Source organism: Panthera uncia, chromosome D2 (assembly GCF_023721935.1).
Source record: "Panthera uncia isolate 11264 chromosome D2, Puncia_PCG_1.0, whole genome shotgun sequence".
In the NCBI taxonomy this organism is placed as follows: Eukaryota; Metazoa; Chordata; class Mammalia; order Carnivora; family Felidae; genus Panthera; species Panthera uncia.
Window position 1 is genome coordinate 59,457,773 of NC_064818.1, and position 15,275 is coordinate 59,473,047.

The window sequence follows — 15,275 nt, forward strand, 5'->3', positions numbered from 1 at the left end:
ATACTCTACCTGACAAGCTGGATCAAGACCCATTTTTCTTCTGAGGAATTTTTCTACATGCCCAATAGTTGCTTCTCCAGAAACTCGGACAAACTTCTTTTCCAAGGGCTACAAAAATAAACATAAATAAATATTTTCAGAATAAATACATATAATGTATAAATCATAAAGCAAATTTTATAATAAAGATATTCAACAGATTTATGAAAAAAATTACTATGAAATTTGAGCTCATTTACCTACCAAAGAAGAAAAAAGGAATTTTTGCTTAGCTTCCCCTCTGAAAAGTATGTCAATAATTTTTTTTTAATAGAAAAGCTTACTGGTTTAATACCTCATCAAAAATAAAACTTAAGAGTAAAATGTATTGACAGAGAGAGAATATCTAAGACTAAATTATGTCTAAAACAATCTAGCATCCTCAACAAAAAAACTGCAAGGGAAAAAAAGAACAAGATGGAGAAGGAACGTCTAGACTGAAAAAGATGTGAAGAATATAAATAAGAGATATGTCAACCAATTACAATGTATGGATCGCATTTGGGTCCTGATTTAAACAAACCTATACAATAATTTTCATGAGATAATTTTGGAAATTTAAGTAGCATGTGGATATTTGATTAAGGAATTACTATTAGTTTTCAAAACTGTAGTATCCCTATTCTGTTTGTAAAAAGTCCTTATCTCTTAGAAACAAATCTGATTATTTACTGATAAAAATGTCTCAGATTTGCTTTAAAATTGTGAGAAGTGGTGAAGACATAGATGAAACGAGATTGGCCGTGAGTTTATAATTACTGAAGCTGAGCGTGTACGTGGGCATTCATTTTACCATTCTGTCTATTTCTGTGTAAGTGTGAAATTTTCCAAAATAAACGGTTTTCTTTTTTACGAGGAAAATAAAAAGACTGACATCTAGACATATGTGGCTGGAATCTGATCCGATGGTCTAAGGTGATAGGGGAGATGCCACAGGGTCTTAAAGGAAAAGCTAACACTTAGCCAGGCACTCCATCTCCAAGGCAGTTTTAAGGATGTTACTCTCTAACACAAAGGAAAAGCTGAGGTCATCAGAACTAAAAGGGTACCTTTTAGGAATACATGAACAATAGATTAGGTGCACGTTTGTCTCAAATGACAGCACTCAAGCTTTCTTATCTGTAGTTTGGTTCCTTAAGATATTCCCTTATAGTAACGCTACCCCTTATTACCACAGTGCAGCAGACAGCATAGGTGTTAAGCACAGATACTCCAGAAACAGACCCCCTGCGTTTAAACCCTGGTTCTGCCATTGTCAAGCCCTAAGTCTTTGGGCAAGATGATGAACCTTTCTGTCCCCATTTGTGAAAGAGATAATAATAGCACCTACTACATCTCACAGATTTTATCAAGAGGAAGGTGAGTTAATGTATGTAAATAACTATTAACAATTCCTGGCACATATTTACTACTGGTGTGTTGTGATCATGTCACTCTTTATGTAAAAGAACTTGACTCTTACATAAGAAAGTCTATATAAGAGACCCTCATCCCATGGTTATGGGATACTGATTCAATCTAGACTAAAATGGCAAAGTTTCACGCTCTTTTATTGTAAGTACAGGAATCATCTCACAAAGCTAAAGCAGTCTAAGGAGGTACAGCCGTGCCCCAGGTGGAGTCCCCAAGAAAATATCTCATTGTAGGTGGCACTGGTTAGCATAAGAATCCTATCAAGGACCTTGAGAAGCTGCTATTCTGAATTATCTAGCTATGCCTGTCTGGCAACCAGTGTTTTTTTTTTTGTTTTGTTTTTTTGTTTTTTGAGAAAGAGCAAATGAGTGGGGTAGATGGACAGAGGGAGAGAGAATCTTCAGCATGCTCCACAACTCAGCATGGAGCTGGACACAGGGCTTGATCCCACAACCCTGGGATCATGACCTGAGCGGAAATCAAAAGTCAGACGCTCAGCTGAACTAGAGAGCATTTCTGAAGGTTAATTCTCTGGGCTTACCTCAGGTATACCAGCAGAGGACAGTCCAATTTCTCTCATTTCTAAATTCTTAGTGAACACCTCACCCTAGGCGTTTGTTAAAATTAATCCAACTTAGCTAAAGTTATAAATACTATTACTTTTTACCTTTTTAAAAAATGTTTATTTTTGAGAGAGTGAGCGAGCATCAGAGGGACAGAGAGAGAGAGAGAGAGAGACAGAGAATTGAAAGTAGGCTCTGTGATAATAGCAGAGAGCCTGATGTGGGGCTTGAACTCACCAACTGTGAGATCATGACCAAGCTGAAGTCAGATGGCTTAACTGCCTGAGCCATCCACCCAGATGCCCCAATACTGTACTTTTTAGATCACCTAGAACAGAATTATGAGATCTGCCAACACCTGAAAGAGAAAAAAAACGTGTCTTGGCTTTCAAAGCCAGGGTTCTCATGTGGCTGACTTAGTCCTCATGCCCCAGGTTCACAAGTTAACTGGATTTTTCCTCCATATAATTCACATTCAGTTTTTTAGAAGACAATTTGGGTTTTTTGTTTTTGTTGTTTTGCTTAAAGCTCTAGAACAGTTCTCACCTACATAGTCAACTCTTATCTTTTCTGCTACACCTCATAGTCTCCTACCATCTGTAAATAGGAAAAAAAAAAAAATCCAGATTTATACCTCTTTGAAATTAAGCACAGACAGCAATCTTCCCTACCATCTATAACACAAAAGGCCAATTTTATAAGAAAGTTGAATAAGCTAGTTTAGATCTGTAGGGAGATTTAGGAAAGTTATTTTCTTGCTTTAGATAATGCATAACACTAAACAGATCTTTTAAAGAGATGATACCAACTCATAATTACACTTTACCTTGAAAAAATTCCTATTTCTGTCAACTGAAAAGGCCTAGAAACTGTTATGTACCCAATAGGTAGGTGAACCCCCAGTAGCCAGATTGATTTTTAAAAACCACCAAAAGGGGTGACACCTGGGTGGCTCAGTTGGTTAAGCGTCTGACTTCAGCTCAGGTCATGATCTTGCAATTTGTGGGTTTGAGCCCCACATTGGGCTCTCTGCTGTCAGCACAGAGCCTGCTTTGGATATTCAGTCTCCCTCTCCTTCTCTCAAAAATAAACAAACATTAAGGAAAAAAAAAAAAAAACACCAAAAGGAACTAGGACACCTTGGAGAAAGGACTAATTCCATGTCTGGGGGACAAGAGATGTACAAGTTGAACATAGAACATCTTGTCATATCAGATAGCAAGAAAGTATTACAGACTATGATACCTATGATAGGACAATTTGAACACCAATAAAGGTAATAAATAAAATAGGTTTAAATCACAAATATGTTTAAATTTAGGAGTTCACACTAAAGTAAAAACAAAAACAAGAAAACCTATTTGATTTGGCCAAGACTGGAGTACGCTCATGAACCAACTCATTACTCTGAGCTTGGTAAGTAAAGGGAAAGAATCAAGCATTTATCTTGCCTTTCCTATAAAAACGATTCCACTGGCTAACCAAATAGAGGAAAGAAAGTTTCTCTTTATAAAGGTATTTTAACTAGTAAAAGAAGTGGGGGCGGGGGGGGGGGGCCTCACTGGCTTAGTCAGTGGAGCATGTGACTCTGGATCTTGAGGTTGTGAGTTTGAGTCCCACATTGGATGCAGAGATTATTTTAAATTAAAATCTTAAAAAAACAGGAATGATAGCATCATTTTCCAAACCCTATTAAGCTAATGGGCTTAGACATTGAGCACCAATGGTTGCTAACATAAAGAGATCCAGACAACCAGATATTATGTGCCTCTAGATAGACAGAAACACCACCTATGACGTATTCTTGATCCCTTCAAATCAAACCTGTATGATCAACACTCTGAACTTAACTATCAGTTTATGGGAAAGAAAGAAGACAGAAGAACATGCCAAATTATACCACAGTGATACAACATCAAAACCCAATCTATAGAAAACTACAGGACAAATGACTCCTTGTCATCAACAACTGCAAGAAAAAAAGAAATGGAAAACCTAAAGATTTGAAGACATTCATATCCAATCACAATGTGTGAACTTCATCTGGATCCTGACTTAAAGTGTTTAAAAAAAAAAAAAAAAAAAAGTGGGGTGCCTAGGTGGCTCAGTTGGTTAAGCGACCAGCTCTTGGTTTCAGCTCAGGTCATGATCCCACATGTGGGGTTCTAGCCCCACAATGGGCTCTGTGCTGACAGTGCAGAGCCTGCTTGGGATTCTCTCTCCATCTCTCTCTGCCTCTTCCCCACTCACACACACTCTCTCTTAAAATATACCAACTTAAAAAAAAAGAGAGTGAGAGAGAGAAACACCCACTGTAATTGACGCAATGAAAAATTTGAACAATGAATAGGTACTTCACAGTAAGAAACTGTTATTTGGAGGCACCTGGGGAGCTCAGTCAGTTAAGCATCTGACAGGATTTCGGTTCAAGTCAGGATCTCACAGATCGTGAAATCAAGCACTGCATCAGGCTCTGTGCTGACAGAGTGGAGCCTGCTTGGGATTCTCTCTCTCTCTTCTTCTTTCTCTGCCCCTCCGCTGTTTTTTCTCTGTCTCAAAATAAATAAACTTAAAAATATTGTTAATTTATCTCATTCACCACCCCCAACCTTTTGTAAAATGACTAACATACAAAGTTTTAAGATAGTACCATGAAGACCCAGATAGCTTTCACCTAATTTACAAACTGTTGATATATTGCGGTATTTGCTTTATCTCTTCTAATCTATATGCATGTATGTATATGTGCATGTTAATTTTTTATTGGACCACATGATTTATGTGCATACACTGAGATATTTTACTCCTAAACATATTAGCAATTATTTTCTCAGAATAAAGGGACTCTCCTGTATAACTACAATATAATTATCATGAAACATATATAATATTCAGGAATTTAACATTAATACAACACAATTATCTAAATAGTCCAAATTCTTTTATAAATTGTCTAATACCCATTGTAAATTGTTCTTATATCAGTGAAGGATCACACATTGCATTTTGTTATGTTTCTGTAATCTTTAATAAAGAATAGATCTGCCACTTTATTTTTATCTTTCATGACAATGACGTTTTTGTAACTTTTTTTTTTTTTTTTTTTTTTTTGGTATGATACATGGTCATTAAAAAAAAGAGACTCTTGGGGCGCCTGGGTGGCTCAGTCAGTTAAACATCCGACTTCAGCTCAGGTCATGATCTCACGGTCCGTGAGTTCGAGCCCCACATCGGGCTCTGGGCTGATGGCTCAGAGCCTGGAGCCTGCTTTGGATTCTGTGTCTCCCTCTCTCTCTGCCCCTCCCCCATTCATGCTCTGTCTCTGTCTCAAAAATAAATAAACGTTAAAAAAAAAAAAAAGAGAGTCTTCTTTCAAGAATACTGAAATATGTTAAGCGTCCAACTTCGATTCAGGTCATGATCTCACAGCTCATGGGTTCAGGCCCCGCATTGGGCTCTGTGCTGACAGCTCAGAGCCTGGAGGCTGCTTTGGATTTTGTGTCTCCCTCTCTAGACTCTCTCTGCCCCTTTCCCTGCTCGGGCTCGGTCTCTCTCTGTCTCAAAAATAAGTAATAAAAAAAAATTTGTTTTAAATACTAAAATATTTACAGATGAAGTGGCAAAATGCTGGGGATTTGTTTCAGTATAATAGGGAAGTGGACAGAGGTACAGATTAAATTGGCCATTAGTTAACTGGTAAAGCTGGGTGACAGGGAGGTTCTACTTTTCACTATGTTTAAAATTTTTCATAATTAAAAGTTAAAAAAAATGACTCCTGGGAAAAATTATCTGGACTGTATTACTGCCTTGTGAAACACTTTGAAATTGAATATAGCAAACAGGCTTTATAACTTTCATGCTACAGGTCTACATGGTAAAGAGTTTAACAACCTGCTCAGACATATTTATTTAAACTCAAAGATATGAACCAACAGATTCATCATCACTTCTCATAGGCATAAAACCTATAAATTAACATCTGTATCATCAATTAAAACTGAAAATTTAATGCCTCAAAACTATAAGAGAATAGTATCATCAAACTCCTACATACCATCACTTAGCTTTACCAACTCAAGGCCAATTTTGTTTTAAATATACCCCACTCATTTCCTACTGCAACTACTTCCTGCCCCCATTAGTTTTGAAGCAAACCCTAGATGTATTATTTCATTTGTAAATACTTCAGTATGTATCCCTAAAAGGTAAGAGCTCTTTAAAAACACATAATACCATTATCATACTGTAAAATCCCTTGATATCAAAAAATATCTAGTATATGTTCAAATTTCACCCATTGTCTCAATTTTCTCACCCAGCAGGAAATGATTTTACTCTTTTTATGGCTACCATTAAAGAGAAAACAAAAATAAAACACAGATTTCATGAAAAAAATTTAAACCAAATACGGACTCAAACTAAAATTCCAATTTATGCATGTATTTTTATCGATACATTTTTTATACTCTCAAAATACATACCCTAAATATATTATGAACAATAATTCTATTCAAAGTTTCCATCAGATCTTGGCTTACTTTTTAAAAGTTTTACAGCTTTATTGATATATAATTCATATATCATTAAATTCACCATTTTAAAGTATACAATTCCATGGTTTTTAGTTTATTGGTAGAATTGTGCAACTCATCACCACTATCTAATTTCAGAACATCTTCATCATCCAAAAAGAAACCCCACACCAATTAGAAATCACTCCCAGTTTCTCCCTTTGCCCTGAGACTACGGCGACCACCCATCTATAATACTTTGTTACTATGAATTTCTCTGCTCTAGACATTTCACACAAATGGAATCATGCATATGTGCCTGGCTTCTTTCATTTAACATATTTTAAAACTTCATCCATGTTGTAGCATGTATCAGTACTCTATTCCTTTTTATTGCCAAATAATACTCTGTTGTATGGATATATCATACTGTGTTTATTCATTCATCAATTGATGGATATTTGGGGTGTTTCCAATTTGGGGCTATTTTTTCATAAATTTTTTACAGTTCATTTTCAAATCAAATCCAAATAAATTCCATACATTGTAGTTAGTTACATCCCTTGAGTCTCTTTTAATTAATCATCCTATCTATATGTTCCCTCTTCACCTCTCCCTTTTATTCTGAACAAACAGAATTGTTTCCATTGTCTAGATTTGGCTTATTATATTCTTACAGTGTCATTTAACATCCCTGGATTTCTTGTAAATTAGTAATTAAATCTAGGAGTGTGATCAGCATAACATTTGTTTGTTTTGGCAAGAATACTTTACAGGTGGTATTGTCATGTTTTTCTAATTTGTTAGGATTGGAACTACTTAAATATTCTAGGTCCATATGCTTTTGTGGAAGCAACAGGCTAATTAATTTCTAGCTCTTTCTTCATGAAGTTTTTACACTCTCTTGGGTGTCTGGCTACTACAGATGATTGGACAAACATCTTTAGCAAACTCTAGGAGCATAGGACACTATATTTGACCCATACAGAAACTTATATGCCACTTTCCCACCCACCACACTACTATGAAAGAACTTCCTAAAGTTAATTGCCATAAATTTGATTTTTCACAACTTAGAATAAATTCAAAGTTACCAAACTTAACACTGCATCCCCTCCATCACTGTGATCTCTGGGAAACATCTATAATATACTTCATCCACAGAAGTAGCCACCTATTCCTGTGCTGTAGTTCATGTCTCTCAGCAACTGTATTCACAAAACAGTATACCGAACCAGATATAATCCACCCAAGTGTTAGTACAGACTTTGACAAAGTCACTAAAAATCCAAACAGATCAAAGCTATTTCCTTATATATTTACAATCCCAAGTAAGTATAAGGCCTGATTTAACCCTTTTTAAAAAGTTACCCTTTCAAAAAAAAAAAAAAAAAAGTTAGCTTTTCCTGAATGACTCATCCTATAGGAGCAACACTGTGTACAATGGGACCTGTGATAATAGAGCCTTTGAGACAACTCTGAACTTACGTATGTTACAAAGGAGTTCATTCTTCTAAAAATTCAGTAAATGAAGTTACAAGTTAGGGCAGGTTACCTTGAGCCCAAAATGTTATGTGCAAATAAAAATTTAAGCTCATATTTAACCAAATGCCAACCATGCAAAAAATGCTTTGAAACATTTTTTTAAATCACCAAATTATCCTAGTATTTGGTTTTAGAGTTTTAGAAATATCTCACTTCTATTTCCTTAGACCACTGTCCTGTATTAATAACAAATCCCTACGTATTAACTCTTTTCTCATAAACTTATTATGACAGCATTACTGAACGTACTTCGTATTTCTACCACTTTTATTCACAAAACACTACTGGAATTGAAAGCAATCTCCATGATTGCTAATCTGACTACCAAATTGTGTACTACAGGGTCTTCCTGTGAAGTAAATGAAAATAAAATACCTTAAAATGTCCCGTGCCTTCATTAGCACTGAAAAATGAAAGCAAAATTAATCAACATTTTAAACTATACGTTAAATCATAAAACACAGAAAAATAACATGGATATAAATGCTCGAGGAACATCAATTTAATCTTAAAACGCCACCACCTACCCTTTTATGAAATAAAGAAATGTGGTTGTCACGTCTGCCACCTACTGGAAGGTAAAGGCAGTTTTCTCCGCTATTTTACACTACTTTGTATACTTCCAGGAGTGAAGAGTATATCCTTAATATTTAGGTTTCCCCCGCATGTTACATTCTAACATTTTCCAATTTATTTTTTTTTTAACATTTTCCAATTTAAAGTAAGACTTCTTTTTTTCCTATCATAATTAATGTGTTTTCTCTTTACAGTAACCTTTACAAGATAGATTTCTTACAAGAAGGCTACTAGATTTCGTTAGTTTGCTTATAGCATAATGGGCATGATTTGCTGTTTGCTCTTCACCTAGAAGTGCAAAGGGACTTCTTAAGTCCATTACATTTATGTCATGAGGAGACAATAGGCTCTAACTTTTGTTGATCATCTACTATGCACAGGCATTGTATTAGGTCTTCATAGAAGATGCATGCTTTTCATTTAGTCCTCATAATAGCCCTGCATATCGGGTATTAGTATCTCCCTTCTACAGATAAGGAAAATTAGCCTCAGAGAGGTTTAGTAACTTAAGGTCACAGAGCTACTAAGTGATAAAGCTTAGTACTTCCAACTCATGTGTACCTAGCATCAGAACCCACATTCTTTCCTATAGTGTTGTGAAGAGTAGGCCAGACCACAATTGCATCATCTACAAAATATTCTTATAATACAAATATAATAAAGAAATATATTAAAAGATAACATAAAAGCTACATTATAAGCACACAGTATGTTAATATAAATGTTATATATATATACATATGAATGTAATATAAACCTAAAATATATAATATAAACTTAGCGTTGTAAAATAAAATATCCTACTTGTTACAAGAATTATTTCTATAGAATCCATGATGTACAGTCATCTGGCTTCTGCTTAAGCACCTAAAGAGAGAACTTCTCAACTGACAAGTTAGTTCATTCCATTTGTGGGCAACTTGGTTAGAAATGGCTTGCTCGCACTGAATCAAACATGTTTCTCCCTGTAACTTACACCTACTAGTCCTAATTTTGTCTTTTGGTACTCTTGTGAACTAGATCCAACTTTTCTTTTTATATGATAACCCTCTAAAGATCTGAAATTAATTTAAGGGGCTTAGGATTGTTCTTTTTCAGACTATTTTTGTTCCTTCCCTTACCACATATGACATGGTTTTCTAACTTTTTGCTATTCTGGTTACACCTCATTTTACCAACCTCTCTCTTAAAATGTAGTGCCCAGAGCTCAACATAATACACTAGTTGGATTAATACAGCGTACAGTTGGATAGCAACTCCCTGGTCGACTAAGTGTTACTGAGCTGAAGATTGCATTAAATTTTGGCTGTATCATACTGATCTCATGTGAGTCCATTTTATTCACTAGGCAGATGTACATATTACAGGACCACAGAGTACTTTAACCTTTATTTTTGAATGACCCTGCATTATTTCAATATTCATACATTGTTAATAGTTTAGACATGGTAGGAATACCATAAATTGATACTTAAAACACTCCTGTTAGATGCTATTATGATTCCCAGTTTAGAAAAACAGAAATTGACGAGAATTCAGCTACATCCCAAAGGTTATATACCGTTAGTTACTGAGACTTTTCAAAGTCTATGGTTTCTATATACACTATACTGCCTGCCTGAGGTTATTTCTTTTTATAATCTTCTACTTTACACACAAGCTGAAGAACAAAAACAAGAAGTACAAGACTATCTAAATATCACAAGACACGCATACCCAATTTAGGGGGGCACCTAGCTTCATATTCCAGTGGTTGAAAAGTCACTGCCCACGAGATGAACCTACCTCGGTTTTTTTTGCTCCTCCAACTCAAGTGGGGTCAACAGATGGACCAAATTTGCTTTTGTACTTGCATCAGGTTAAAACTCATCTGCGCTTGTCCTGCCATGAGAGAGCTGCCTATGTGTTACCCTCAGTAGCCTGACTTCTGTGAGAACATAAAAGCCTTTCCATGTAGTGAACTCTGGGGACTGGTGACTTCAAAAGGACTCTCTGCTTCTGGAAGCTTTCTTTCAAAAAGACTCCTTGCCACTCTGAAAGCTTTTTTCCCCTCAACCAGTTGAAAATGGATAAAGGGCTATATTATGAGTCAGACTACTCATCATAATCATCAACACAAAAGGCTCAATTCTTTCTTTTCACAGATAGAGAAGCTGAAGCTCTGAGACTAGAAGTTCTGTGAGGGCAAAGGCCATGGCTGACTTCTTCAAACCCATATTCTCAACCACTAGCAGAGTGCTGTGCTGGTATGTAGCTGGACCTTAACATCTTGTGAATAAACAAAAAGCAATTTGTTAATGTTTACAAAACTAGATAACAGAAAAGCTAGGATTTAAACCTAGATCCTCCCTTACTCCAAGCAAGGGCTCTTTTTCTTTTTTTCTTCTTCTTCTTCTTCTTTTAGAACAAGAACCAAGTCTTTTATTTGTTCATTTCTTGCGTTTGAAGTATTTCTCAATGACATCCTTGGCCTGAGACTCTTTGCCACAGTCCTTAACCACCAAACAGTTGCAACCAACCACTTGATGGGGTTTTCCCTCTCTGTCAGTTTTACATAGGCCCACCCATTCCCCTAGTTTCTTGTTGTCATCAACCTTAATTAGGTTGACTTGGTATTCAGCACAAGGGGCATCCATCAACTTGACGTATATAGGTTCATCACACTTGGATGCAAGCACACAAAGATGGGCTTGGCGCTTGGCGAATTCCACACGCCAGCCCATCGCGGGAGAGGGCAGTCTTCAGCACCTCTCGTAAAGCAGTATTAACATCCGTTGCACCTCCAGCAGCAATGCCTTCCTCAGCCATGGTGGTGGGTTACCGGTGGAGCGAAGCTTGAGTGCAACAGAGCCTCTGCCTCCCTGGGACTCCCCATGGCAGGGAAAGAGCATGAGGGCTCTTTATTCTACAGCAGGGAAAATTTGCTAATGAAACAAATTTGGTAAGTGTTAATGACTGCCCGGAGTACTGTGGTCAATCCTCACTCATCAGGAAAGCCTGCCATGATTTATTATTGATTTCTGCTGCGGGCAAAGACAGAGGTAATGGTGGCATACCCATCACTTATTTGCCATCTTTACATCCCTGCCACTTTTCAAAAAATGTATAAAAAATTGATCATCAGTTCTTACTGTGTACCAGTAGAAAACCTTACATTTCCCCAAAATATTTTTTAGAAATATAAACTCCTTTCAGTTTTCAAATTTTAATTAAACAGACTTACAAAAAATCAGGTTACATAGTAAAAATTCAAACACAACGAAAAGACTTTTTCCCTACTGTAGACTCACAGACTTCAGTTGCCCTTTTCTAGAGGCAACTGCCATTAACACATTAACATTTCTTTTATATGTCCTTTCAGGAATGATCTGTGCATGTAAAAAAGAAATGTATATACACATATTTCCCACCATGCTCTTTAAAAAAAAACCATACATGGGCACATGCGATGTATTCTCTTATTTTGTTGATTGTTCCATTTAAGCATATATGCTGTTACATTAGCACATACTCATGTGCTATATACCATTATTTAACCAGGTCCTTTTTAGATTGGAACACATTCTTTATTATCAGAAATTGCTTGTTTAAAGTTTGGTATTACATAGTTTCTGTTCATTCCTCCAAAGGGATTATTTTGTTATCAACCACTACTACATGGGCTTTGTGTTCTCGCCCCTTAGGTGTCCTTAATATCAGCCGAGAACATAGGGTGACTGACCACATAAAGAGGTAAACACAACATAGCACAAGCTAGATACTAAATAGATGATACAGGCAATCTAGAATTATAAGGAGAAAGTTACTGAAAAGTAAAATAGTCATCAGCGACACAAAATGGAAAATCTAGATTTTCTAAAAAAAGCATGTTAGTTTATTCTGCAAACTATGTACGAATTTTGAAAACTGCAGTTTGATACATGTCAACTCTATGATGATACTGTATTTAACAATGTTGCAATATAATAGAATATACCATATGCTACATATAAAGTTTGAAAGAAGCAATTTATATCAATTGGAAAGATATCCAACCACTTCAGAAAACAATTTGGCAAAACCAAGTAAAGTTGAAAACAAATATATCCTAAAACTCAGCAAATCTATACTCTTAGAGAACGATCTCACATATACACAAAGAGATATGTACAAAAATGTTTAAAGCAACATTATTTATAACAGCAAAAAAAAAAAAAAACAAAAAACTGGAAACAAGCTATAAGTTCAACTGTACAAGAAAAGATAAATTACGGTATATTTATTTTAAGGGAATACCAGGCAATGGTGAAAATGAATCAACTAGAATTACACATTTCCTCATGGATCAATCACACAATGCTGAGTGAATAAAACAAGTTGGAAAACACAGTGATACCATTTAAAGTTTTTAAATGGGCAAAAGCAACTCTACATCATTGCTTAAGGATAAATACGTGTGATAAACATATTTTAAGAAACCATGGGAATCGCAATCATTACTTTTAGGAGCCTGGTTATTAACCTCTAAGAACAGAGGGATGAGCAGGAAGGGGTGGCCGAAGGGTTTGTGCCATACGAGCGTGCGGTATTTCTTAAGCCTGATGATGGTGACAGAAGTGGTGTAGTGCTATTCTTTAGACCTTTTTCTAAGTCTTAAATATTTCATGATTAATTTTTAAAAGGATATCACAAAAATTTGATTTTACCTACGTTAAGGATGATTTCATAACTGTTGGACTTAACAAATTCTTTATTTTAAGGTTAAGAGGTAGAGAGATTAAGGGTACTCACCCAATGAACTCTAGTAGTAAAGACATATCAAGTTCAGGTGGGATACGAAACACTGATTCTAAGACTTTCTTAGATCTTCCTTTGCTCGAAGGGACTGGCTGTGGAACAGCTATTTAAAAGCCAAACAAAAAAGTTGGGTTAGAATAAAAGTTTCATGAATTGAGATCTTTGAAAAATATTACACAGATATTATAACTATGTTGACTATTTAAAAGATGATAATGCACTCAATCTCCCTTTAATAACATTAAATAATCTGTCAAAGCCAGTGAAATTGCACGTGGGGACCACTCCACAATGGAAGGCAGGTATACAGGGCTGGTTTATCAGGGCCACAGAGAGGGCTCATAACACAACGGTTGTAGAGAATCCTTAACAAGCACTATTGTGTGCAAGGGCTCAGGGGTCATGCTGAGCACTGCACGTGCAGATTCTCATTTAACCCTAATCATGATCCCATGACATAGGTATACTGCCTTTTTTTTTTTTTTTTACTTAAAACTGTAAAAAAACGGAGATTACTGTTCAAGTGAGATTAGGCAATATATAGTACGTGGAAGAACCAGGACTTAAACACAAATTTATCTAATTTCTAAGCTATCACATCACCATCATCACAAAAACTGAACAGTTACTATGTTCCAGGCACTGTTTTAAGTGCTTTGTATTACTCAATGCATCCTCACAACAATATTAGGAAGTACTATGATTATCCCTACTTTATAGATGAGGAGTCTGAGACATTGAAGTAATTTGTCAGAGTCACACAGAAAGTGGCAGGGCTAGGATCAATCTCAGACCATCTAGCTCCAGAGCCTGTACTCCTTAATTTTTATAATTAATTAAATTGAATTACACATCATTAATTTCATCATCTTTCTCGCTCTTTGAGCATAAGAAAACAAGCTATCACCAAAAATAATTTCATAGGGAATAAATTTCGTTAAGTTAGTGGTCTTTAATCTATAAATACATTATGGTATACACCCAAACTTACCAGGTTTAGGTACTTCTAGACCTCTTTCTTTATAGAAATCATGCATTTGCTTTTTTTCTCCTAAAAAATGATAAAACACAGACTAAATTACACTTAAAATGTAACTAGTAGAGTCAGCAGAGATTCTGGGGTTCACAACCATGTAATAAAATAAACTTACTTTCCTCTAGATTGATCACTAATTTGTACACTATGTCTTGTAACTGTCGGTCCAACCTAATAAAAGGAAAGGATGGAGAATACCTCAGAATTCAGCAAAATGCATTTTGGTACAGAGTGAGAATAACTGATGCTCTTTGTAAATAACTGCTTTCTCTTGGGAGTGGATATCTCCTTTTTCAGAGGTGAGTTACTTTTTTTTTTTTTTTTAATTTTTTTTTTCAACGTTTTTTATTTATTTTTGGGACAGAGAGAGACAGAGCATGAACGGGGGGGGGGAAGGGCAGAGAGAAAGGGAGACACAGAATCGGAAACAGGCTCCAGGCTCCGAGCCATCAGCCTGGAGCCCGACGCGGGGCTCGAACTCACGGACCGCGAGATCGTGACCTGGCTGAAGTCGGACGCTTAACCGACTGCGCCACTCAGGCGCCCCCGAGGTGAGTTACTTTTATAGGTAGCACCAGTTCTCAACCGAGAGAACCTCAAGTCATTAATTATATGTAATCATAAGTAATCACAGACTATTGAATGGTTTGCTAAATTGTTCCATGTGGACTCTCTTATTCTCCTGATAAGAATATGAGCTTGAGTGCGGAAACTGGATTTTGAACTTCTGTGCATCATCTGCAAACCATTCTTCTAGAAAGATAGTAAAAACGTAATAGTATTTGCTGAACAAATGAAAACCAATCCACTTTTAAT

The 15,275-nt window shown here is 36.0% G+C and overlaps 1 protein-coding gene and 1 pseudogene across 1 annotated transcript in view; both read right to left on the bottom strand.

Annotated features, from left to right (window-relative positions):
- The window catches only part of PCGF6 (polycomb group ring finger 6), a 34,568-nt gene that overhangs the window by 17,331 nt on the left and 1,962 nt on the right, over positions 1 to 15,275 (bottom strand). The window contains exons 4-8 of the mRNA XM_049645673.1: positions 14,575 to 14,630; positions 14,415 to 14,474; positions 13,418 to 13,526; positions 8,447 to 8,474; positions 10 to 108 (exon numbers count right to left, since the gene is read on the bottom strand). Of these exons, the coding sequence (XP_049501630.1) occupies positions 10 to 108; positions 8,447 to 8,474; positions 13,418 to 13,526; positions 14,415 to 14,474; positions 14,575 to 14,630 (352 nt within the window). The remainder of the gene's footprint in view (positions 1 to 9; positions 109 to 8,446; positions 8,475 to 13,417; positions 13,527 to 14,414; positions 14,475 to 14,574; positions 14,631 to 15,275) is intronic.
- Positions 38 to 12,491, bottom strand: LOC125932931 (40S ribosomal protein S12-like; annotated as a pseudogene).